A 27,407-nucleotide genomic window follows, 5' to 3' on the forward strand; every position below is an offset into this window, starting at 1 on the left:
GAAGGGAGCAGGGTGTTTGAGATGCAGATACTGGGCTGCACCTGGGAGATTGTGGAAGATTTATCAGGCAGGAAGCAGGAGGGGTGAGGGCCTCCACCTGGCAGGTTATCAGGTAGAAGGGGGCAGGGCAGGCAGGATGCGAAATCTGGGCTTCCCCTGAAACATTGTTAGGATGACTTTGAGATGCAGATGCATATAGATGTCTTCTGTTTAGGCCTGTCACACACACATAAGCTCATAACTGACTTCCTACCTAACAAAAACACATACAAACTTCAATTCTGCTATAATAAGCGCTAAAATATAGGAACATCTTGAGTACTTTAACAGAAGCTCCGTCCCTAGCAGAACAGCATTTCCCAGATCAGAAAATAAGAGAATTCTGATTATGTGGGACCGGGGGCAAGGCAATTTATTAATAGCCACTGAGAGCAAGCAACAAAGCCTTTACATCTTGGATTCTCTGTAACTTCAAGTTACATTTTATCCTCCAGCTGTGAAATTTTAAGTTCATGATGTAATACTAACGATGAGTTTATGAGCAATGGGAATGCAGGGATTAAGTAGAACAAAAGACAGTAATTTGAAAAGGACTCCCTAACGCTTTTGTTTTAGGTCTGGCTCTAAATGTGCAACTGCATAGTTTATTCAAGACCTAGAACTGGAAGCAAGGCCCAGAAGTTGTTTTAATAATCAAAAGTAATTTATTTTAAATGCGATGCAGCATTATTTTCCTGTTTACCGGAAATAGCAGACGTGCTTAAGAGCAAGGCATATTCTTGAACCCTTAAGTGGGTTTTCAGAGAGCCATCTGTGGGGGATACTCCTGTGCCACCCCTATCGGGCGGATTTCTGAGCACGTAAGTAAAGCACACACGACTCCTTTCCTTTTTGCCTTCGCAAAGCGAAACAGGCAGGACACGTTCACGTGACGCGAGTGACGTCACCCCACAGGGTCCCGTGACCCACACCAACCTTCCCGCTACCCCGCCCCCGCCGTCAGAGTGGGGAGTCTCGCGAGAGGCCGCCTTACTACCAGAACTTGCTGAGCTTACCGGGGAGTTTCTCTGAGGAGGAGGGAAGGTGTGGCTGAGTGGCGGAGTTTTCTGCTTTCTTTCTGTTCACGTCCGTGGCTGGGGCCAGAGGCCTTCGCGGATGGCCCGAGTCTGAGCAGCCCAGTGGGAAAACAGCAGGGGAGACGGCCAGGGAGGCGCCAGTGAAAGCTGAAGTGAAACGTGGCGCACGGGCCGTCCTCGCCCCTCGCTGAAGGGGCTGCGGGGGAGGGAGCGAACCCTCCCAGGGCGCCCGCGAGCCGCGGCGTACGTGGCCTCGGCCGGGTGGGGCCCCGACAGACGCAGGGAGGCTGTGGGAAGCCGCATCCGGCGCCTGCCGTGTCGGCGCCCAGTCCTAGTGGCGGCGCCCCTGGCCGCGCGACCCCGGGGGCACTGTGGCCCCGAGCCGGCCTGGAGGTCCCCAGGGTCCCACGCCCCAGACGGGAGAGCGGGTAGTTTTTGCGAGCCCCGGCGGCAGCCTGGCACAGTCCACGAGCTGCCCCGCGTCGTCCCTCTCAATGAGCCCCCACCCCGCCGCTGTGGGCAGGAGCCTGCCTGAGGGTCGAAATGGGCGATCTTGACTTCTCGCCTCGGTCACCTAAACCCTTCCGGTCGCCCCTCCGCCTGCACGTCCTCCACCCGCCCAGTTTCCCCGTCTGTGAAGCCCGGAGAGGGAGGCTGCGCTGCGAAGGGACGGGGCTTGGAGTCGCTAGAGGGAGGTGTGGGACCGGCGAGGAGGGGGCTTCGCGAGGGAGGGGTCGGGCGGCGGGAGGAGGCGCTGACGGAGGAGGCGGCGGCCTGGGGACGGCGGAGAGGCTGCGCTCGAGCCCCGGCGCTCCTGCTCTCGTTTCGCCGTCGCCACGCCGCGCGGGCTCGTCGGCAGCGCGAGGCCGCCGAGGTGCCCGTCCCCGCCGGCGCCGGAGGGAGGCTGGTCCCGGGCGCGCACGCTCGGCCGAGCCCCGGCGCGCCTGCTGACAGCTGCAGCTGGGCTCTAGCGCTCGGCGGCCTCGGCCCCTCCGCACTCCGCCCCCTCGGACTCCCTCCCCTCCACCTCCACGGCTCCTGCCCCCGGTGCGGATCGTTTCGCAACTGCTCGCCTCTCGCCCGGTGCCTCGCTGCTTTTCCATTCCCCGGCCCCTTCTTCTTGAGTACTTTGCCCCCCACCCTGCATCTGAGGAGAGGGGCTCCGGAGGGCACGAGTGGAGCGGCCAGAGGAGGAAGCGAGGCCCCGCAGCAGGAGGAGACTCGGCGGGCCGTGGGGAGGAGACCCCACGCCACCCTTTCTGGTCATCTCCCCTCCCGCCCCGCCCCTGCGCACACTCCCTGGCGGGCGAGCTACTTTCGGACGAGGAAAGTGAGGGCGGCCCTGGGTGACAGCGCCGCGGGGCCAGTCCCGGGGAAGCCGCGCGTCTGCTCGCGTCTCGTCCGTCGCGCTCCCAAGCCAGGGCACAGCCGCGACCGAGGATGGCTTCGACCACCACCTGCACCAGGTTCACGGACGAGTATCAGCTTTTCGAGGAGCTCGGAAAGTAAGCGCCGTTGCCCGGGATCACACGTCCCCTTTCCTGCAGAGGGCGGGTCGCCTCGCCCCCGACCCACTGGCCTCCCGGCTTGGGGCGAGGGAGTTTTGGGTGCCGGAGGAGCGGGAGGAGGGCCCCTGGATGTCGCTTCAGGGTAGGTGCTGTCTTAGCGGGAGGAGAGGGAGAAGGGAAGAGCCCGCTCCCTGGACCGTGGGCCCCTTCAGATAATCATAGCCCACCGGCTGCGCTCCCCCACCCAGTCTTGCCCCGAGAGACTTGGTGAATTTACGGTCTCTGCAGTTGTAGCTGTCATCCTGACAAGCGTGTGTGTTTGTGTGTGTGTGTGTTTGGAGGGGAAACACAAACCCACGTAGGATGCAACATAGATCACGTTTTCTGTAAACAGATGCCTCCTGGTCAGCCGGCGGGTCGGCGGTGTGACCCAGGTTCGGGTGGGAACTCCGTGCCACAGACGGTGCCATATTTATTGATGCCGAAAGTTCAACTCGGTTTGGTGTCGCGTCTGCTTCGCATCCCAGTAGTTGTTCTGTTCAGAAAGGGGGCCCCCAACAGAACGCAGCCCTGCCCCATAGCCTCTGTTACTCTTTGCGCTGGATTACTGGCCCACCATCATTTTAACTAGGGTTTACATGCGCACCTTTGCCTTCTCTGGGAGGATTTATTTATGTACAGGCAGAGGAAAAAGCACTCTGGAGACCCGGGGAGCGCTTCCCCAGAGTAGCCTAGCGTTGTAAAAAATGACCTCCTTTATCTAACAGGCAGAACTACCTCGGGATGTTGAGGGGATCGAAGACCTACCGAGGACCAGTCTGCACAGGGACCTAGGGGCTGAGCGATGAATGTTGATTTATGTAGCATCAAACCAAAATTCAATTTCAGTACCTCTAGTTTCCACTAGTACTTAATGCGCGTGTTGTTGGTTTGTACAATTGAACTAAAGGAAATGTAAATATTTTTATAATATAATGAAAATTATGTCCTTATATGTTGCTGCTGTTAAAACATGGAGAATATGTCGGAAGAGCAGCTTAATTCAAATCTCTCCCCTCCCCCATCCCGAAACCGGGCACACCATACCAGGATTTTTTAAAACCCACACAAATGTGCTCAAGATTTTCATTTTAATGAAAATGATCATCATACTTCCTTACTTAGAGACACATTAATTTTTTTCTCTATTAAAATAAATAGGCAGCAGATTTTTGCTGCTCCTCCTCAGCTCTGTTTTTGCAGGGTTTTCTCAGAGCATTTAGTACCGTGTGAGTGTAAATTGTAAAATGTTTTCAAATTTTATGTGCAAACAAGAGTGGTCATAATTGGCACTTCTTTTTATTTTGTTGATTAATAATGCGAGCTCCCAGTTGATTAAAATTTACTTTTATCCATCAATACTAAAGAAGGTCTGTGTTTCCAGGAAGGATTGTTCATTTTCTGGATGTTGCAATGATAGTTAACAATCAACTAAAATCAATAAAAGTGCTCAGAATTAAATTTTTAATGCCTTATTTGATTTTATTGATGACCTGCTAATTATCGGTTTCCAGGGGGGCATTCTCGGTGGTGAGAAGATGTATGAAAATCCCTACCGGACAAGAATATGCTGCCAAAATTATCAACACCAAAAAGCTTTCTGCTAGGGGTAGGTATTTGCAATCATATAAATCATATATACTTGTTAGTTTTGTGTTTGTCATGTTGATTGTTGGTTGTATTGTATGTAAGTACATCATGTAGTTATGATAGAATTTTAGGCTTAGATACCAGATTACATATTGAGATTCATTTTCTTCCTGAATGTCTGTTGGTCTGCACAGTTTAAAAATAAATATATGTCTCATTATTGAATACAAATTCTCTTATGAGCAGTAGCAGCAATAACTATATCTCAAGCAAAAAAAGCCACTAAGTACATTTTGCTTTTATCTCTAGTGTAAAATGACTATTAGAAGAACCCTAGAATGAGAAAATATAAGTCACAACTGTCATTATTCCCTTTTGCTTTTAAGAGGAAAAATAGGTCATAGCTCAGTTGAATCATATATTCGATTGTAGTTACACTTGAACTTAACTCATCAAGGTATATTTAACAGTAATGGCTTTGGGAGGGATAAAATTATGATTACTGTATTCTAAGAAGCTCAGCTTCATTTCTGATGTTTCTTTGTACCATTCAGACCTTTCCTTGGTCTTCCACATTAAGGCTTCACAAGGTATCATGTAATGTATTTTACACATGCAGTTTATAGCCACAAAGATAATTCATACTCATAAAATAGCTGTTGACATTAGCAAAAAAAACTTAGAGGGCTCTCACTGCATTCTTTTGTATTTTGGTGAATTCATGCAAAAGTACTTATACTGACATGTTAGGCATTCCCAAATTGTGGGCATGTGTCTTAAGGTATTTCTATGGGAACTTCTGGTTTGATGAAATAAAAGTGAAATTAAAATGAGCAACGTACCATAGTGTAAACCCATCTCCGTGACCTGGTTTATTTTAAGTAATGAGAGAAGAAATTCCACTAGGGTTAGTTTTCCTCATTTAATATGTCTTTTAAAAAGTGCTTGGTACTACTGTCCTGCTATCATTGCCTCAGGCCTCTGTCACAGTTAATTTATCTTTGAATATATTGCAAATTCTACTTTTGACATGTACTTTAGATTTAGGTTGGCATTTCAGTTAATTCATTGGAATGGGATTCTGTTGTAGCTTTCTTCAGCTGAATCTAACATCATTCTGAGAAAAATCTGTGGTGTACCAGCACCATAGAACCATAGAATCTGGTATGACAAAGAATGAGAAGCATGTTATATTAATTTTGTTCCTCTGTTAGTTTCTACTCCACAGGAAGGTGTTCACAGTGAGGAGTTGCTAAACTATAAATGCTAATTTGCTTACAGAAAGGAAAAGAAATGAAAGGAAGAATGAAAATGCGTAGTCAAATTATTTCAATGCTTATATTATTTTTTTCCTGTATGTTAGCTACTTTTGGCAGTGGTGGAAGTGTCACTTCTTTTGATGGTATTACAACTTCTATTCCAAATCTCTTAGTGGCTTTACATTTTCTCTAAAAACAGATCAGTCTAGTTGTTCACTTTTACTAACCTCATTAGTTAGAGGCACCTCTACATCTTCCTCAGCTCTGAAACTCTACTTCAGAATGGCAGATACACTGTCCCTGCTCAGGTACACATTTTCTTTTGCCTTCAATCTATGCAAGATGAATCTTCTCTAGCCAGATGGAATTTCTTCTCCTTGCCTTTCTGCCAGTGTTCCTTACCTGCTAACACTGTTTCAAGCATCTAAAGCCTTCAATCCCTTCTGGATTTAATGATTGTAATTATTCCAACTATGTTTAGGGAAACTAACTAAGGTGAAGAGTTAGAAGACATTCTGCTTCTTTTTCTCTACAATTTTTGTGACTTTGGTAATTTTTCATTTTTAAAGATACTTTAAAACTGTATTTTTCATTTTAATTGAAAGGCAGGAGACAGAGAGACAGAGGCAGATGGATAGTAAATTTCTATCCATTGGTGTATTCTCCAAAAGCCAACATAGCCAGGGCTGGGACAGGCAAAAGCCAGCCCAGAAGTCAATCTGGGTCTCCTGTGTGGATGGCAGGAATCCTGGTACTAGATATATCATCTGTTGCCTCCCAAGGTGGGCATTAGCAGGAAGCTGGAATCAGAAGCAAAGAAGGGACTCTAACTCAGATACTCTGATATAGGGTGGGGGAGTTTCAAGTAGCATTTTAAGCACTATGCCAAAGGTGTAACTTGCTTTGTGTTAACCTGCCTGAGTGAGCTTATGATGAACATCATTGGTGCTGGGTTTAAATTCTGATTCCGGTAACCACTCGTCATGTCATCTTGCATAGTTTGCCTATTTTCTCTAAACCTCATGTTTTCCTGTTTTTAATCAGTAAGATGGGCTAATAATAGAATCCTTCCTTTATAGGGATTTTTTTTGTGTGTGTGAAGTACAAGAGTTACTTTGGTGTAGAAGAACATCTACCATGTAATATGCAGTCGAGAATATTATCTGCTAGTATTGTATGATGAAGTTTTTATAATGATCAAATCAGATTACTTATATGAAAGAACTCGACAATTATAAATCTAGTTGCAGCCTTGATTTAGTTTTGAGAACCCAGTTTGAATCTTTGTCCTTAGGGTATAAATTTTATTCAGTCATTTATCTTTAATGAATGTCAGACTTTTTATCAATAAAATGGTAAAACATACCCAGAGAGGTTCATGGAATGTTTTTGGGAATTGGTGAATTTTATGAGTCACTTCTTAAATAGCAAAGTTCAGTATCAATTTTACCTAGGTATGATCACTTGTAAATTGTAGTACTCTTTCTTCAAAAGGGAGTGCAGTGGAGGATGGCCCAAGTGCTTGGGCCCTGCACCCCATGGGAGACCAGGAGAAGCACCTGGCTCCTGCCATCGGATCAGCGTGGTGCGCCAGCCGCGGTGGCCATTGGAGGGTGAACCAATGGCAAAAGGAAGACCTTTCTCTCTGTCTCTCTCTCCCACTGTCCACTCTGTCCAAAAAAAAAAAAAATGGTCAGTAACTTTATTTTATACTGTTATATCAATTAGAACTGGTTATGGTTTTTAAAAATAATTTTTAAAACAGATTATTTGAAAGGCAGAGTTACAGAGAGAGGAGAGACAGAGAAAGAGTCAGGTACCTTCCATCTGCTGGTTCACTCTCCAAATGGCTGCAGTGGTAGGCGCTGGACCAGGCCTAAGCCAGGAGCCAGGAACTCCATCGGGTCTCCCACATGGGTGGCATGGGTGCTAGCACTCTGGCTATCTTCTCCTTCTTTCCTAGGCCCATTAGAAGGGAACTGGATTGGAAGTGGAGCAGCAGGGATTTGAACCAGCATTCATATGGGATGTTGCTGTTGCAGATGGTGGCTTAACCAGCTAAACCACAATACTAGCCCAAAAGGTTATGGTACATTTGTATCTCTGAATGTGTATATTTGTTTGACCTATACCAAAATTAAATTGTAAGCTCTTGAAGAAAAATATCATACTTTGATTTTTTCAATATAGAATGCAAAGTGTAATCATGCATCATTTAAAAAGGATATGTTCTGGGAAACACACTGCTAGGCCATTTTACCACTTTACCATCATGGTAGTGTGTTACAGAATGTAGTTAGCAAACTAAGATGGCTCTGACCTCACTAGGTGATATAATCTTATGGAAGGGGCTGGTGCTGTGGCCCAACGGGTTAATGCCCTGGCCTGAAGTGCCGACATCCCATATAGGCGTTAGTTCGAGACCCAGCTGCTCTACTTTCAATCCAGCTATTTGCTATGGCCTGGGAAAGCAGTGGAAGATGCCCAAGTCCTTGGGCCGCTGCACCCGCGTGGGAGACCTGGAGGAAGCTCCTGGCTCCTGACTTCAGATCAGTGTAGCTCTGGCAGTTGTGGCCAGTTGGGGAATGAACCATCTGATGGAAGACCTCTCTCTCTCTGCCTCTCCTTTCTCTGTGTAACTCTGACTTTCAAATAAATAAATAATCTTTTTTAAAAAAATCTTACGGGAAAACCCTTGTATATACACTCCATTGTTGTTACAGGGAAAGTGAAAATTTTGACAGATTGAGAGTATAGAAGGGGCTCAATATAGAGTGATTAGGATAACATGTGGATGTTATGATTTGTAAAGGAGTTGAATAACTGATTTTCTCCTAAAAACAAGCAACTACTGAAAGTAAATCTGTAAAACTATATTAAGAGCATGTGTTCTAAAATGCATATTTTCTTTTAATAACACCCCTTTCTGAGAATATAATGATCTGAAAAAACCTTTTTTTAGAAGATTTATTTATTTTATTTGAATGTCAGAGTTGAAGGGAGAGGGATATCTTTTATCTGCTGGTTCAGTCCCCAAATGGCACAATGGCCAGGGCTGAGCCAGGCTGAAGCCAGGAGCCAAGAGCCTCCTCTGGGTCTCACCTATTAGTAACAGGGGCCCAAGTGCTTGGACCATCTTTTGCTGTGTTCCCAGGCCTATAGGAGGGAGCTGGATCAGAAGTGAGGTGGCAGGAACAGGTATTGGTGCCCATATGGAATGCTGACATCTCAGGTGGTGGCTTACTCATTAATGGAACTACACCGGCCCATGAAAAAACTTTTTGCAGAAAGATTTTTAAAATGATGATTAGGCTAATGTGGAAAAAATGCAAAAAGCTTGCTAGCTTCTTAAGGTACTGATTTTTGGGAGCTGCATATGACATTTTTTGGAGCATATTTTTTTCTTGCAAATTTTTGTTTGTATTATTTGCAATTCCATGTGTTTATAAATCCACATCTTAAACTTATTTGTTTTAAAGACCATTTGGTCATATAACTCAATTAATGTTCTTTAAATGTAATATTACAATGGAAAAAGAAAAAGTTGTTGTCAATATATACAGGACAGCGCTACAACTCACTTGGCTAATCCTCCACCTGCAGCACTGGCACCCCAGGTTCTAGTCCCAGTTGGGGCACCGGATTCTGTCCTGGTTGCTCCTCTTCCAGTCCAGCTCTCTGCTGTGGCCCGGGAAGGCAGTGGAGGATGGCCCAAGTGCTTGGGCCCTGCACCCACATGGGAGACCAGGTAGAAGCACCTGGCTCCTTGCTTTGCAGCATACCGGCCATAGTGGCCATTTGGGGGGTGAACCAACGGAAAAGGAAGACTTATCTCTCTCTCTCTCTCTCTCTCTCTCTCTCTCACTGTCTAACTCTGCCTGTCAATATATATATATATATATATGTATATATATATATATATATATATATGTGTGTGTGTGTGTGTGTACAGGACCTTGAGGGAATTGTCAAAAATTTGGCTACATTTCTGCACAGATTTATACATCCAACTCTACAGTTACCCAGGCATTTTTCCATGCTTAGATTTTAATGGATTTCCAGCAGACAGTTTCAGTTGCATTTCCTCTCAGCTGTTAGTCACACACACCATATTTGGGAGACTCAGAATCTACTCAGGAGTTTCTTTCCTTCTGTGTTAGCACATGCATCTACAGAACATCCCCTATACTATAATGAGCAGGTAGAGAAATACTCTCATCATATGAGTATATTATTTAACTTCTTTTTAAAACTAAAATAATATTGTAGAAACACCTCAACTGTCTGTTAATTTACATATAATTTATATCTTTTAAAATGTTAGTTTGGTGAGATAGGAATAGAAGGTATGCTTACCAAGTGGTGAATAATGATAACACATTTCCCTTTCTTTTTCACCATGAGAATTAGAAGTTATATTATTTTGATATCAGATATTTAGATTAGTACAGAACAAATACTGATTAGTTCTGCTGTTTTTATACTCTATTTGGACATGTTTGGAACAGTAAACGGGTGCCAGATTACGTAAAATCCAGAAGAAGCTGTGATTACTACAGTTCAGAATCCACTGCACTGATGGTTCTGATAGCAGATGTCTGTATGAATAACCCATGTAATTTATTCAGCATTTTAAAGCATTTTGATTATAAAATATTTTTTATGATAATAATGACTTCTTGGCATTCATCTTCTCATACATTTCTTAATTGCTAGAAACCACTTATTACATGATAAACCAGAGGTCAGTGTTTTTCTAAAATACAATAAATTATCATATAATTATGAAATAATATGTGCCAGTATAAGTGTTTTTTACGTCTACACCATTGCTAATATTAACAAGGAGTTTTCTTTTATATTTCTGTAAAACTTTAGTTATAATACAGTTAGGTCTTTTTTATATTCTCTGATTTTACTTGTTTTGTTAATTCTTATAGTGGTGATATTACTTGAACATTAATGAGAACTTCATAAAATTCTTTTTTTTAATCTTTTATTTAATGAATATAAATTTCCAAAGCTTATGGATTACAATGGCTCCCCCCCCCATAACTTCCCTCCCACCCAAGCAAACAAAATTAGTATTGTGTATATATCTCTAAGCAGTCTTTTTTATAATATAGTGCAAATGTAAAATAAAACTAACACCACTTGTTACTTTTTATTTTTTTTATATCCAGACAGTCCAGAAATTACTCTAATTTCTCAACCTCTTGGTACATGTGTGGAATTAGAAATAGAATTGAGACTGCATAGATGAACTGAAGTTGTTCTGATTATACAGTATTGATTTAGCAATTTGAAACTATTTGAGAAAATTAATATTTGTTTTGTAGCTAGGATGATGTTTTAAGAAAAAATTAATATATAATTTTTATTTTCATATGTGGACTCGGCACAACTCTTCAGTTATTGGGCCCAGAAGTGGCATGTATTATCTTTATTTTGTGTCCTGTAGTTCAGATAACTTAACATTTAAATTTCTGTATAGGCCTTGATATTAGATGACTATTTCCTTTTGATTAATGAAAATAGTTCTAATATTTGAAACTTACTAAGAAATAAAATAATAAAAAGTTATATCAGTACTGTTAGGAAATTATAAAAATCCTTTCTGTATTCCAGCAACATTAAATAAGGCAACCTTAATAAGGAATGTGGTGGTCATTCCATACTGTGTTATTAATGCATGTTAATCTTTGCCTGACTATGTGAGATCAGCCTCCCACCCAACAACTTTTTGATTGTTCATACCATTGAATTAGCACTTTTCATTTCCTTTGAAATACTGAACAGACCCATTGTAAAAATTAAAACTCAAGTAAGTCACCTTTTATGAGTCCTTTTAATATTGGGAGTTATGAATCAATTACTAGAGATTTTGCCCATTAATATTTCCTGATGTATGAATGTAGATGATAGCTTAGCACATGGTGTTTGGGAAGGCTGCAATGGAACTGTGTGCAGAGCCTTGTGAAAGCATGCAGACAGGAACTCAGAGAGGTTGGTATCACTGAGATTTCCTAAGAGATTCCTGTGTGAGGTTGTGTTTTGAATGACTTGGGTGAGCCTAAAGAGAAGGGAGAAATGCTTGTCCAGGCAGAATAGCAGCATATCCAGAGTAACTGAGAAAGTTCTGTCTGCACCTTCCAAATGGAATGAATATACCCTGGAGTGTTAAAAGCCTCCTAGGACCCATTCAGTCTGCCTCTCCTGTCAGGTCCACCTTCCCTTCTCTAGCCAGAAGTAATTTTTCTCTCACCCTTTGTTTTTTGAATCCTCTTCATGAATGAATGTGATGCTAGATTTTAATTTTAATTTAAAAGAAAATGCTCACCATGTCCTCCTCCCACTGCTAGGTACTGGATAAATAAAAGCAAAAGATAAATTCCTACTTTCAAGGTAAAGCAGATTCAGGTTGATAAGGGTCACAATGGAAGTATTCACTGGGTGAAAGGTACATGGAGGTAACTGCTATGTTGATGAAAGGTCAACAAGACTTTCTACAAGGGCTGGAGTTTGAACTGGGGATTGAAGATAATGAGTTTTGTGCTTAGATACATAGAAAGAAAATAAAGTAGTAAGTGTTACGAAAAATATTGGAGAGAAGCAAGAAAATTGGAAAGCATAAAAGTGAACTTGAGATACTTTCTAACCATTGGTGATCAAGAGTTTCATGAAATCAAAAAGTGATAAAAAGACATGGGAATTTTTTTTTACTGTGAATCATTACATGTGGCAAGCTGTGTTGGAAGATATTAATAATGTGGATTGTGGGATTTTACAGTGCTGAATCATTAAGGATGAACAGCTGATAAGGGAGGAATAATTAATTTCTTATGACTTCACATTTTGCTTTATTTAGTCTTGAGGCAAAAGAAAGAAAAATTAAAAGTGACTAAGAAAATAAAGGACTGGATGATAATTAGAATTATTTTAAAAGGCAGTATTATCAAACTGCCCTAGAGAATCCTGTTTGTATTTATAACCCAGAAAATCTAGTCTCTCTACAGCTGTAATATTGGATTAATTACCACTGAAAAAAGTTATAGGTTTCTGGTCAAAATCAAAAGTAAGATGTCTGAAAATGGTATTGACATTATTTACCACCTGAATACACAGTCTTGAAAACATTGCCTGCCTGAAACCCTTTACAGATATTTATTGAATAAATGTATTATCTTATGATTAATTAATGAGTTTGTGTTTAGGGACCAGAACCTTTGTCAGGAAGATTTGCCTGTACTATACACATATCTGTTTCCCTCATTACTTTTTTTAAGATTTATTTATATATTTGAAAGGCAGTTACAGAGAGACAGAGGCAGAGAGAGAGAGAGATCTTTCAACCCCAAATGGCCGCAATGGCCAGAGCTGGGCCAATCCGAAGCCAGGAACCAGGAGCTTCTTCTGGTCTCCCATGCAGGTGCAGGGGCCCAAGGACTTGGGCCATCTTGTTCTGCTTTCCCAGGCCATTGCAGAGAGCTGGATTGGAAGAGGAGCAGCCGGGACTCAAATCGTGTCATATGGGATGCTGGCACTGCAGACAGTGGCTTTACCCGCTATGCCACAGTGCCAGCCATGCCCCCATTCCCCCATTTTTTTAAAAAGGAAAAATTTGAAATTGTGCTGTGAGATTAACTCTGTGATAGAATTTTTAGTTTATCACGAAGTTGATAAACTGCCATCACTTAATCAAAAACTTTCTTGCAAAGGATAATTTAATTAATTAATTTAATGGTTTTTAAGGATTGATTTATTTATTTTTAAAGTCAAGAGTCAAAGAGAGAGATCTTCCATTCACTGGTCCTTAGGTGGTCTCAATGCCAGCGCTGGGCCAAGCTGAAGCCAGGAGTCAGCAGTTTCATTCGGGGTCTCCCAAGTGGATGGCAGGGGCACAAACATTTGGGCCATTTTCTTCTGCTTTCCCCAGACCATTAACAGGGAGGGAGCTGTATCAGAAGTGGAGCAGCTGGAACTTCAGCTGGTACCCGTATGGGATGTTGGCCTTGCAGGCAGTGGCTTTACTGGCTATGCCACAACTCTGGCTGGACAGTTTTAATTTGAGTATTTAACTTCCCTAGCTAGATTCAACCATGCAATATTTTTCTCCTGTTTTTAAACAGATATTAGCAGCAATAAAAAAATCAATATGTGGGGCTGGCACTGTGGCCTAGCGGGTAAAGCTGGCACCTGCTGTGCCGGCATCCCATATGGGCACCCTTTCAAGTCCCCGCACTCTACTTCTGATTCTACTGTCTGCTATGGCCTGGGAAAGCAGTGGAAGATGGCCCAAGTCCTTGGGCCGCTGCACCAGTGTAGGAGACCCAGAAGAAGCTCCTAGCTCCTGGCTTCGGATCAGTGTAGATCTGGCCATTATGGCCAACTGGGGGGTGAACCAGCGGACGGAAGACCTCTCTCTCTCTCTCTTTCTTTCTCTTTCTCTTTCTGTCTCTGCCTCTCCTTCTCTGTGTAACTTTGACTTTCAAATAAATAAATAAATCTTAAAAAAAATCAATATGTAAGATCGCCCCAGTTAGTATTAGGGAGTGCATAACTTGTAGTTTAAAGAGGAAAACAGATTTTTGTTTTTACTCAATATAAAAAGTTATTCATGGTAGAGTTTTTGGAATTGAAATGGGAGCCTTGGAAGCAGAGCAGAAAGCCATTTATTGAATTTAAAATTAGTAAATCAGGGTTGGTATGGTAATTAAAAAGCCGGTTAGAAAAAATCCCAATTCCAAACCAGAAACAGAATTTCAGGGTCAAAGTCCACTCATGTGGTCTAAATATAGATCAAGCCATTTTTCATTCTGGTAGACTTATAGAAGAAAGAAAAAAGTCTGTCAAGGAGACCTATTTGCCTCCTGTAAATAGGATTGAGACCTACTTTTCTCTAAGTTTGGAATTAATTTTGGAAAAAATATCCATTGGGTTAACTTTGTTCCTTCCTTCTGCATCTATATGTATGATCATGAAAAGAGAAAACAGAATTTAATTTTTAACCTTATTTAAGTCTGTTTGAAATCTCAAAAAATGTACTTTCTTCTATTAACAGAAAACTAATTACTATCTTCCATTTAGTGCTTCTCCTTGTAAGGTCTGTAATCTGCCAATATGCAATAAAGAGATGTCCTTAAGACATGAACAGGGATGGTGAAGGGATCATTGACATAGTTTCTTTTAAAATAATAATTATTTTTAAAAAATTGAATATTTATTGTCTTTTATAAATTAGAAAAACAATTTGTGTAGGCAGCTTTAAGGTATATGCTTTGAAATAATCCAAACCAAATGCATCTAAATTTAGAAACACCATTATTTGAAATATACAGTGAACACACACAAGGTCAGTTTTAAAAATAGCACTTAGCTTTGAGAGTATAATTGCTCCTCTACTCTGCATGTAAATGATTTATTCAGAACTTCTCTAATAAGCTTGGGGGTGGTGGAAAGGTGGGGAGGAAGTAAGAAATGAGTCTTTGAAAAATTCTTGTAGTTCACACTTGCTTATTTAGCATCTCTCATTCAAATTCTTAAGACATCCCTAATTGAGTTCTACAGCACTTCTGGAGTGTGAGTAAGGGACATTCACGGATTCCTGTGCCTGGTGCTATGTGGCTTGCCATCCCCTGGTGGCATGTTGCAGCTGTTTCACAGTGCACATCACATTCCTTCCCACACCAGAAATGGAGAAGGCAGCAGTGCCCAGATGAAATAGCAGAGGGATTAGGGGAACAGGAGTGAATTACCTGGACTGGAATTTGGCTAGGTCCTTTGATTGGTAACCTTACTGTTATAAAAATGTTCTATCTTTAAAACACTTTAGATCCTGCTTTATCCCCAAGAAAATAAAATCTACCTCACCTTTCAACTGTAGGATTATATACCTTGGGAGATTAACATTTAATGGTGAGCGTGGTAGCCTGCATATACTGCTGATGAGGAAAGAAAGCAAGGCTAGCATTTTATCTAAAGGATGTCAGAAGAAAGCTTTTTGTTTTATTCCTTCCAAAAGCAAGCTTCAGGGGGGTCATGAAGATAATAAAATATGGCTAGTTTGCACACATACAAGAAAACTTTATTGCTGGTTTGGCGATTAGGAGACACAGAAAGATAATTATAGAGCGGGTAAAGAAGAGTACCAACAGGAAGCAATATGAGTATTCAGTATACCCAGTGATGACAGAGAAGCAAGAACAATAACATAAAAGAAGTAGAAGTTGGGGCTTGCATTGTGGTGTAGCAGGTAAAGCTACCACCTGCGATGCCAGTGTCCCATATGGGCACTGGTTCAATTCCCAGCTGCTGAACTCCTGATCCAGCTCCCTGTTAATGTGCCTAGAAAAGCAGTGGAGGATGGCCCAAATGCTCGGGCACCAGCACCTGGAAGAAGCTTGTGGCTCCTGGAGTCATCCTGGCCCAGCCCTGGCCATTGCAGGCGTTTGGGGAGTGAACCAGCAGATGGAAGATCTCTCTCTCTCTCTCTTTCTCTCTTTCTCTTTTTCTCTAACTCTGACTTTCAAATAAATAAAATAAATCTTTTTTTTTTTAATATTTTTTGACAGGCAGAGTGGACAGTGAGAGAGAGACAGAGAGAAAGGTCTTCCTTTTTCCGTTGGTTCACCCCACAATGGCCGCTGTGGCCAGCACGCTGCAGCTGGCACACCGCGTTGATCCGAAGCCAGGAGCCAGTTGTTTCTCCTGGTCTCCCTTGCAGGTGCAGGGCCCAAACACTTGGGCCATCCTCCATTGCCTTCCCGGGCCATAGCAGAGAGCTGGACTGGAAGAGGAGCAACTAGAACAGAATCCGGCGCCCCGACCGGGACTAGAACTCAGGGTGCCGGCGCCGCAGGTGGAGGATTAGCCTAGTGAGCCGCAGCGCGAGCCAAAATAAATCTTTTAAAAATAGAAGTAGCAGTTAAGATGGATGGAAAGAACAAAGAAGGACAAACATATGGGATGCAGCAAATTACATAGTATTCAGGCCCATTTGAACTAAAGATAGTCTACATAGGAAAACAGGAGAAGGGGGATGAAGCAGGTTAAAAGCATAGAAAGCTCTTTGTCAAATTGAGAGTGCAGTCTTAAATTTATTAGAGTCAGCAGCATGTCTTTAGTTTTTAAATTGTTTAAGAATGCCACATCCCATATTGAAATGCCTGGGTTCCAAACCCAGTTCCAACTCCCAGTTTCCTGATAAGGCATACCCTAAGAAGGCAGCAGTGGTGATGGCTTAAGTTCCTTGCCACCTATAAGGTAAACCTGGACTGAGTTCCTCCTCCCAGCTTCAGAAGATATTGGGGAATGAACCAGGATTGGAGTGCTTGCTCTTCCTCTCTTGCACCCTTCCCTCTCAAATAAATTTTTAAATGTATTTTAAGAATATGTTGCAGATATATTAAAGACAGTCTCTAAGACATTGCAAGAGGACTTCAGAAAGTTCATGGAGAATGTATATTAGGAAAAAAGCTATGCAGGTGGTTCAGAAGTTTTTGCAGCAAAATAAAATTTTTTAAAATTTATTTATCCATGAACTTTTTGAAATACCCTCATATTTGGCACAATCAATAAATGGGATGGATTAGCATAGACTGTTGGGAACCCTGAGGTTCAGAAACCTTAAAATAATAAGAGATAAAGAGGAGGGAGGACACAAGGATGGCTGAAGCCTCCATGTTGTAATTTTCATGTAACAAACTGAGAAGTGAGTATCAAGAATTGATTTTGATGTGGGGAGATGATGGATTGACATCTGTTTGAAGTTCAAGCAGTATATTCAGGTTGAAATAACTTAAAGGCCATTGAAAATTGAATGTGGCACAAAAAAAGTTCTCAGGAGGCCATACAATATATTGTATAAGTTAGCAATATTAGTTCTGAAATTGGGTTTTCAGGATTCAAGACTTGACTCTGCTTTCTAATCCTTATGATTTTGGGCAGATTTTCTAATCTCCCCAAGGTTTGATTTACTTATCCATAAAACTGCAGTAATCAATTTTGCTACTATTATTTGTGATTCATTTGTACAGAGATGATAATAAAAGTTATGTCAGTGAAAAAGATCAGAAAGAATAGAGAAAGGAAAGACAGAAGGGCCCAGGACAAGGCATGGGGAAATACAGCATTTTTAAAAAGATTTATTTTATTTGAAATGAAGAGTGACAGGGACTGGGGGAGGGAGAGACCTTCTCCAGAGAGAGAGAGAGAGAGAGAGAGAGAAGCTTCCATTTGCTGGCTCACTCCCCAGATGTCCACAATAGCCAGGAATGGGCCAGACAGAAGCCAGGAGTTAGGAATTTCATCCTGTTCCCCCAAGTGGGTGGTGGGGGCCTAAGTGCTTGAGCCACCTTCTGTTGCTTTCCCAGGTGCATTAATGGGAAGCTGGATTGAAGTGGAGCAGCCAACACTTGAACCAATGCTTTAATATGGGATGCTGGTGTCGCAGGCCATGCCTTACCTGTTGTGCTACAACAGAACTGGTGTCAACAGAACTGGTGTCAGAATACTGTATTTTATTGCAAGAGAGGAGAAAGTAGTTTAAGAGAAATGGAAGGATATGCCAGAAAGGTGGGAAAGAAAATAGTATAACAGTGCTATCTCTGGAGGAGGGAATTTTTGCAAAGGGGATGGCTAGTAATGCTCAATGTTGTAGAGAAATACAGAGAAATGATAACCAAGAGAGGCCTAGGCTTTCCATATAGCAAAATTTCATCAGTTTTCTGGAGAGTTGGCCAGTAATCTGTTTCTCACTATAACATCTTTGGAACCTAGCACATTGTGTGAAATATCATACGTATTTAATAAATACCATGTAAATGGGTAGAGAATAAATGACTATGGGTATAAGGGATAAATGAAGATAACATGTAAATGCTTTCTTAAGAAAATAGAAGAGGGTGAGAGGGAGATTTGAAAGTAATTTTAGAGATTGTCCAAGTCAAGAGAATAAACTTTGGAGATAAATAAAACTAAAGCTTCTTTGGAGGAAGAGGAGAAAATATAAGTAAACAAGACTGACAATATGAGGAAAGAGAATAAAATTTACTGGGCAGAGTCCTGGAGGAGGTTGTATATGCATGGGAAAAGAGATTAATTTTGAGAAAAGACATTATTTTTCTTTTGGGAGACAGCACATACACTAAGAGAAGAAAGCACATACACTGGGACTTTGGGTTGGAAAGAAGACAGTTACAGTGGCTGAGAAATGTTAGAGTTGAGAGTTTGGAGAGAATAGATTTTGGATGGTAGAAGGAGTCAACCAAAAGCACCATGCAGTGGTGGTAATGACCTGAATCAAGAGCAGCTACAGCTAACATGATCTTGAATCTAGTCTCAGAATGCCCAGAGAAGAGTCTTGGAACCCTGGGCTTGGCAAGATGAGACTGCAGGTCTTTACTTTAAAAAAATTTAAGGAGAGGGTCTGGCATTGTGGCAAAATGGGTTAAGCAGCCACTTGAGATGCCGGCATCCTGTATGATAACTGGTCCACTACTGGCTGTTCTACTCATCCAGCTACCAACTAATGCTACTGGGAAAGGAGCAGATGGCTTGAGTGCTTGGGCCTCTGTCACCCACATGGGAGAGCTGCATGGAGTTCTGGGCTCCTGGGCCAGCCCTTGCCATTGTGGCCATCTGGGGAGTGAACCCGTGAATAGAAGATCTCCCCTTCTCTCTTTTTCTCTCTCTGGAAGATGTGTGTATGTGTGTGTGTGTCCTCTTCTCTCTGTAACTGTGCCTTTCAATTAAAGAAATAAATCTTTAAAACAAATTTAAGGAGAAAGCTATTACTTTTTTATATTAATTTTTCTTAAGTCAAATGGATAATAAGGAAGAATAGAGCAACTAGAATTTAAACCTAAAGTAGATAAAATAAAAAAAAAAAAACTTTGCTATTATTCTATTAAGTTCTCTCCAGGTTGCACCCAACAGGAGAGACAAGGTGGGAGGCAGTTAGAAAGCAGAAAATTGGTAAGGAAAAAAAGTCTATTCTGTAGGAATAACTACCAAAATGATAGCATTTAGGGACATTTGCTAGTGGATTTCTCTTTCTGCCTGAAAACTACGCCTATGATGTCTTCAATTCACCATTTAAATTATATATTTTTGTTATTTCTATTCAATTTCATTCAATCTCTTTGCATAAACAAGACTGCAGGCACCTTTTGATGGTTCAGAGCTGTCTGTAATTTTATCAGTAGGAAAGCATTATTTATGGATAAAAATCATTGTAGATCAGGAATAGGTAATAAATATTCTAAAGATATAAGTTGGCTCATTCTGGATGTTCTATTTCCAAAGATTAATAAAGTTAATCTTCATGAATACTCCATTCTTTGTGCTTTACTTTTTGATTTACATCTCTCTGGTTCTGTGACTATGATGATAAGAACTTTTGGTTTAGTACGTTTCTCCAAAACCATTGGTATTCTTAATACTTTAAGACTGTGTCTTTTTGTTTTCAATTTGTTTTCCAAGTTCACTGTATAAAGGCTCACTTTGCTCTCTGAGGAAAGGAATGAACTTAAGGACTGTTATTGAGATGGATGTGATCAGGATGTATTTCAGGTTTTTTCTACTCTTTTCAATTGAATTATTTTTCCACTCCCTTATTCTTTCCCCATCTTTTTCCCCCACTTTTACTACTGATGGTTAATATCTAATTACTCTTGCTTTTTCTTCCTTAAAGCACCCTATTTCTTTTCTTTTCTTTTTTTTTTTTTTTTTTTTTTTTTTACAGGCAGAGTGGATAGTGACGGAGAGAGAAACAGAGAGAAAGGTCTTCCTTTTTGCCGTTGGTTCACCCTCCAATGGCCACTGCAGCCGGCGCATCGCACTGATCTGAAGCCAGGAGCCAGGTGCTTCTGGTCTCCCATGCGGGTTGCAGGGCCCAAGGACTTGGGCCATCCTCCACTGCCTTCCCGGGCCATAGCAGAGAACTGGACTGGAAGAGGGGCAACCGGGATAGAATCCGGCACCCCAACCGGGACTAGAACCCGGTGTGCTGGTGCTGCAAGGCGGAGTATTAGCCTGTTAAGCCACGGTGCCGGCCAAAGCACCCTATTTCTAACCAACAAAATAAAATTCCACTTCAGACTTCCCAGTTCTAGAAAGGAAGATACCAGTTTACATTATTCTCAGTCATCAGCTTTTATCTAATAAGTGGAAATTTGGTATATTTTGTGCTGAAGATTTGGTAGCTCTTAGACTTTCTCAGTTCTATTATGTCTTGTCTTAGCCCCATACTATCACTTATTCATTTACTCATTTATTTAACAAATCTGGCAGCTTCTGTGTGAAAGCATGGTGCTTGATTCTGAGGATAAGGATGAGCAAAGTTGGAGTGAGAAGTGGGAAGAGTCATTTGCATAGATAAGTGCTGTGCACTGCTGTAAGGAAAATAAAGCAAGGCTATCAATTTGATTGTGATCTCAAGTAGTTACTTTTTTTTTTAAGGTTTATTTTATTTATTTGAAAGAGTTACAAAGAGAGGTAGAGACAGAGAGAGAGGTCCTCCATCCACTGGTTCACTCCCCAGATGGCTGCAACACCAGAGCTGTGTCAGTCTGAAGCCAGGAGCCAGGAGCTTCTTCCAGGTCTCCCACGAGGGTGCAGGGGCCCAAGGACTTGGGCCATCCTCTATTGCCTTTCCAGGCCACAGCAGAGAGCTGGATCGGAAGAGGAGCAGCTGGGACTAGAACATATAGGATGCTAGCACTTCAGGCTAGGGCTTTAACCTGCTGCACCACAGCACTTGCCCCTGAAGTAGTTACTTTATAAATCTTTGAAGATGTAGAATGTTGATATATTATTGATGAGAAGCAGCAAATCATGAGAAAATATAGGAGAAGGACAGGCCAAAGGACCAAGGTGGCAGTGAGCTCACACAGGGGTAGAAAGACAGGGTGGCTGCTGTGTAATTAGCAAGGAGCAGAGAAGCACAAGATGATATTGGGGAGTAGGTGGGGGATGGATTGGGTAGAGAGTTTTAGCCAGTGTTCAGAAATTTTGGTCTTAAATCAAATGCATTGGTAAGCCATCTTGAAGATGTAGAACAGGGAATGGATGTGATTGAATTTCATTTTAAAAAATACATTTCTAACTATCATGTGAATGCCAAATGAAATAAATAAGACCAGTTAGAAGAATTTGCAGATGTGAAAGTGACTCTAGAAATAGTGAGAAGGATAAATTTTGGGGAGAGGAAAATATAGTACTTGCTGATGAAAAAGCTGTGAAGTGTGAGGCATGGCTGCTAGATTTATAGCCAAATCAACTATCTAATAGGGGTGTACTGTAACTGATGGAGAAAAGTGGAGTAGAATTCATTTGTTGCAGGAAATCAGGAATTTGAGTTTTGACATGATAAAGATAGATTCAGGGGCTGGTGCTGTGGTATAGCAGGTGAGGCCACAGCCTGTAGTGCTGGCATCCCATATGGGTGCTTGTTCGAGTCCTGGATGCTCTACTTCTGATCCAACTCTCTGCTGTGGCCTGGGAGGGCAGTGGAAGATAGCCCAAGTCCTTGGGTCCCTGCATCCAAGTGGGAGACCCAGAGGAGGATCCTGGCTCCTGGATTTGGATTGGCACAGCTCTGGCCTTTGCAGCCATCTGGGGAGTGAACCAATGGATGGAAGACCTCTCTCTCTGTCTCTTTGCCTCTGCCTCTCTGTAACTCTGGTTTTCAAATAAATAAATAAATAAGTAAATCAATCAATCAATAAATAAAAAGATAGATTCATTACCTCCAAAAGAAACCCTGTACTTATTAGCAGTAGTTACTCCATATACTTACTTCTTTTTCTCCACAGCCACCCCCCCACTGCTGATCAACTCCCAGCAACTTCTAATATATTTTCCGTCTCTCTCTCTATTTTTTTATTCTGGGCATTTCATATCAATTTAATTCATGATGCACTGTGTAGTCCATGTGACTGTCTTTCACTTAGCATAATGGCTTTAAGGCTCATCCATATTATAGTATGCTTTATTTCATTATGTGGACATACAACATTTTGTTTATCAGTTGGTGAGCATTTGAGTTATTTCTACTTTTTGTTATTTTGAATGATGCTACAATAGGCTTTTGTTTCCAAGTTTTTGGTGTAGACATGAGTCTTTATTTCTCTTGTGTATATACCTAGGAATAGTGGAAATACTACATCTATACACATACATATTCAAAAATACAGAGTTTATGATATAGATAGTACTATATAGGAATTCATGATTACAAACCTATACTATTAATTTGTATTATAACATGCATATATATGTATATTATATATATATATATATATGGTAAGAAAATAATGCAATTTAGTACTTTGATGTGTGAAAGGAAATAGAAATGGAGTTTCAGAATAAGAAAGTGATTTGTGACCATTTTCCCTTTGTTTATGAGAAAAGGGGATATCACATTATATAGGAACATCTTTTTTTTAAGTATTATTTTAAATTAACTGTGGCCTGAGTTGAAAGGTACATCTGTTTCATGTCAAAAGAACATCAATCTAACCAATTATTGTGTGAACTCCATAATCATGTCCACTATTACTAGAAAGAATTTGGCAAATTAGTCTTTATTTGTATCATGAATGTTTTTCTTCTAATTGAATGGAAAGTTTCATAATAACTGTTATACTGAATCTGCCCCTTCCTATTCCTCCTTTGTTAGAAAGGTGCCTGTTTCTGTGTGTTATTTGCCAGGTGGTGGCAGGTAACCTGCACTCTATTGACATGGGTATAAAATTTGCTAAGCTTTGTTTTTGGGATGGGAAGCTGTGAAGGGGTGAATGAGATAGGGGGTAGAAAAGAAATAGACCAAAGTTGTATATTACTGAAACCTCGGATCAGTGAGAATTTCAACTTTTAACTTTTTAACTTGAAAAGTGAATTTAAATCATGCAATACCCTTTCTTTTCTGTGAAGTTTGAATGTTAAATTTCAACTTTTTTGCAGCATTGTATTTTCTTGTCCTGTCTGACAAAGCAAAATTAATACAACTATGGAACTTTTCTATGTACTATGGATTTAAGTGTGTGAATACTAGGAATGGAAAAAGACAAAGAATGTTGCCTTTTTTGAAAGAATTTTCTAGTGAATAGTTAATATTTATTTTTATAACACTAAAAATCCTACTTTGCAGTAGAGGCTGGATTTTATATTGTCTATGTCTACAGTTTGTTATATATTTCCAAGTGAATTAATAAGTACTGTTTCCAGCTGGCTCCGCGGCTCAGTAGGCTAATCCTCAGCCTGTGGCGCCCGCACCCCGGGTTCTAGTCCCGGTCGGGTTGTCGGATTCTGTCCCAGTTGCTCGCCCAGGTCCCATGGCTCTGCACCCTATGGGAGACCAGGATAAACACCTGGCTCCTGGCTTTGGATCAGCGCGGCACACCGGCCACAGCGGCCATTGAGGGGTGAACCAACGGTAAAGGAAGACCTTTCTCTCTGTCTCTCTCTCTCTCACTGTCCATTCTGCCTGTCAAAAAAAAAAAAATACTGTTTCCCATATTTTATATTTCATAAGGTATTTTAATTACCTTTAGAAACTAAATGGATCAGAAGCCTTTTTAAAAACTTTCAGAGATAATTCTTTTCAAGAAATTTTTACTGACCTGAGAGAAATTTGTATTGGAAAAGTTTGCTTTAACATTTAAAATAATATCTAACGTTATTTCATTTTATTTGTAAATGTTAGATTTAGTGTGTGCATATATATACATGTATATATATTCATCTCCATCTCCTATGCATGGGATACCTAAGAAGGAGATATAGGGATCAAAACTACAGTTATGCCGCCGCTGCAGCTCAATAGGCTTCAAGACTAAGAGGATATGTTGGAAATGCATTGTTGCCGAATGAGGTTTTTCCTCCACACTTTCCCAATATGTATTCTCATTTTTGAGAGCTTGATGTTTTATATTTGTTGTTTTAAAATGATAAAACAGAGGCCAGCATTGTGGCTTAATGGTTAAGTTGCAAGTTCAAGTCCTGGCTGGTCCACTTCCAATCGAGCTCCCTGCTCGTGCACCTGGGAAAGCAGTGGAAGATGGCGAAGTCCTTGGGCCTTTGCACCCACTTGGGAGACCCAGATGGAGTTCTTGGCTGCTGGCTTCAGCTTGGCCCAGTCCTGACTGTTGCAGCCATTTGGAAAGTGAACCAGTTATGGAAGATATCTCACTCTCTCCCTCTGTAACTCTGCCTTTCAAATAAATACAAGTAAATCCTAAAAAAATAAATAAATAAATAAATAAAACAATAAAAACTAAAGCAAACTTTGATTGAATTTAGCTGTTTGACTTTTGCAGGAACTGTTGCCTTTCTAAATCAGTATTTTAAATGCTAGAATATATTGAAGTATGATATGCACAGTTTTGGTTTCTGGGATTAATTAGGCAAAGAAATAAGGGTTTAAAATGTTGCTTTCTATACTTAATATCTAACACTAGACACAGTAAAACTGTATTAAAATATTCCAGAGTTGAAGAATAGCATCTAAATGTTGGATTGGATTAGTTGGATGTCTTAGAAATCTGATTATATGTGAATATTTCAAAGTAAAATTATGATTATAAATAGCAAAGAAAGTCTTGTGAAGCATTCTGCTTGAGGTCTGTATTTTGTGTTTTAGTTTTGTATTTTTATTGTGTCTTTTGACCAAGTGCTCATGTTGTAGCTCTAACTTGTTTTTAAGTGATAGAGCTATTTGTTACTCAAGAAGGACAGTAACCTCAAGTATGCTTCCTACCCAACTCTGAGGTTGCTGCCAAGTAGAGTTCTTTTTATTCTAATGATGAATGCAGTGGTCATTTGGATTGATGCTGTGGGTCTTAGACTTAAAATCTGATAAGGATTGTAGATGAGGAGACCTGTCTTTCCCCTGCCTCTGACCTATGTCTTTTCTAAGTAGTCATATAAAGATGACGGAGTCTTTCTTTCTGAGGTTCTAACAGAGGAGAAGCAAAATAATTTTTCATTTTGATTATTATTGATATTCAAAAATTAAATGCTTTTCTAGAAAATTATGGGAATTTTTTCTTACCATTTGAAGAGATGATTGTGGTCATAGCATAGTTATATAAGTATACTTTTTAAAGTGCCATTTGATTTTAACTATCTACTCTGATCTTGTTTGTCCTTCTTTTTGATTTACATTAAATGTAAAAGCTTATTAGCCACCTGTTTCTGGGGCTTACAGAATTTCTGTTAATTAAATTAAGATAGCTTTGATTTCATTTTTTAGTTTCATTTCAGCATTATTAGGGGAATAATAACCCTTCAACCATATATCACTCAGAGTTATTGTATTAATCTAATATGAAAGCATCTTGCGAATTATAATGCACCATATACATTTAATTTATCTATATGCATTGCATATACTTGTGTATTAAACAAATTGTAATGGCAAAATTTTTCATATAATCTTCCTTATACATTATCCTAAGATCCTCTATTTCATTGGTATTATCTTCTTTCTAGTAGGCAGAAAGTCTCATTGGCTTTGTTTTGATTTGGTTTGTGAGTATGTGTTTTAGTTTTTATGCATTTTAAATTGTTTTCAGGGTCTGCTTTATTAGTTTGGTGATTATAAATTATAATGTAGAATTTGCCATGTAATAGAAATCTCAAAATCTCATCCCATTGGAGTTGATTTATCTATGTCTCTCTCTTTTTCTTTATTTTCCTAAAGCTATTGGGAGTAAAATTGGTTAAAAAATGTTATGCGTCCCTTTAAAAGATTAAGTGTAGTAGTCACAGTTCTTCCCTCCCAGTTTTCCCTTTGTATTAACATGAAAGCATTTACTGCACTTAGAGAAATGTGATCCATAGTCAAATGTATTTTCCTGTTAGCTTTTCAAAGTTTTTTGTATCATGTTGGTTATGAAAGTGTTGCCATTTTAATAATGAGTCTTTCTAGGCTGTCAACTAGTTCTTGAAGTGGGGAAGCTATTTTGTTATTAATGCTTGGACATCTATTCCTTAAAAATTCTATAATACAGTAGAATATTATTTTGTAAATTCGTAAGTTGTGATTCAATAGTAGTTCTATGACCTTTCCTTCCAGTTTTCTACTCTGAACTAGATCTAGTAAAAGTCTCCACAAGTTCCCCATGACCATTTAGTGTTTTATTTTAGAAAGGAACTAAGAAAGAAACTAAGAAAGGGAAGAGAAAGAAAAACTACTATAATCATCTTCTATAGCTAACATCTAGAATAAGACTTTTAAACTGATCTTGATCTGAGTTTCTTAGGGATTTTCTGTGCACAAATTTTGTACCCTCAGTTTGAAAATTAAAACACATCAACTAGCTTTATTATCTTTATTTATAAAAGGATTGCTAAGTAAGATTTCAAACAAAATTCCTGCTTTTCATTCTATTACAGAACACAAGTGAGAGTCCTCTTATTAAAAATGGAAGATGTTTTTCCTTAAAAAAACATTTTTCTTGTTGAAAATTCTGTTTAAAGGCAGAATGGAAACTTGTTCTCCTTTGTACATATTTGGCCTACCCTTTGGCTTACCAGTGGTTGAGTCATGAACAATGTTACTTTGTCTATGTATTTTAAAAGGCAGATGTCAAATAATCACCTTATGAAGAGTCTTTTATAATTAGATGTGTGTATCACAGTTTACTCACTCATGAAGAAAATGCCATTTATATAATTCATACTTTAAAAGCTACATGCTTGAGCAGGGTATCTATTTCTTTACTTAAAAAATTGAATGCTTTTTTTTATTTAGGTAGAGGCATGTTAAACAACTGTATCTTTTCCCTATAACTGCTTTTTAGCTTTCAGTAGACTGGCAATTAATTTCTTTCTGATAATTAAATATTATTGACATTTTATTTGGATTTATATGATGTCTGATAACTTTCCTTCTCATTTGGGGATTTTTAACTCATTGGAAAGAAAAATGG

General features: G+C 40.2%; 1 protein-coding gene across 3 annotated transcripts in view; it reads left to right on the plus strand.

Annotated features, from left to right (window-relative positions):
* The first annotated feature begins 2,036 nt into the window (after nucleotides 1-2,036).
* Nucleotides 2,037-27,407, plus strand: part of CAMK2D (calcium/calmodulin dependent protein kinase II delta) — a 343,804-nt gene continuing 318,433 nt past the window's right edge. For 2 of the 3 annotated variants that reach the window (XM_062199705.1, XM_062199707.1), the window contains exons 1-2: nucleotides 2,039-2,581; nucleotides 4,138-4,232. In XM_062199705.1, the coding sequence (XP_062055689.1) occupies nucleotides 2,517-2,581; nucleotides 4,138-4,232 (160 nt within the window). In that variant the 5' untranslated portion in view covers nucleotides 2,039-2,516. Of the gene's footprint in view, nucleotides 2,582-4,137; nucleotides 4,233-27,407 lie in introns of all 3 variants that reach the window. The other variant, XM_062199706.1, reaches the window with a different exon arrangement.

This window comes from Lepus europaeus, chromosome 8 (genome assembly GCF_033115175.1).
Source record: "Lepus europaeus isolate LE1 chromosome 8, mLepTim1.pri, whole genome shotgun sequence".
NCBI classification, from domain to species: Eukaryota; Metazoa; Chordata; class Mammalia; order Lagomorpha; family Leporidae; genus Lepus; species Lepus europaeus.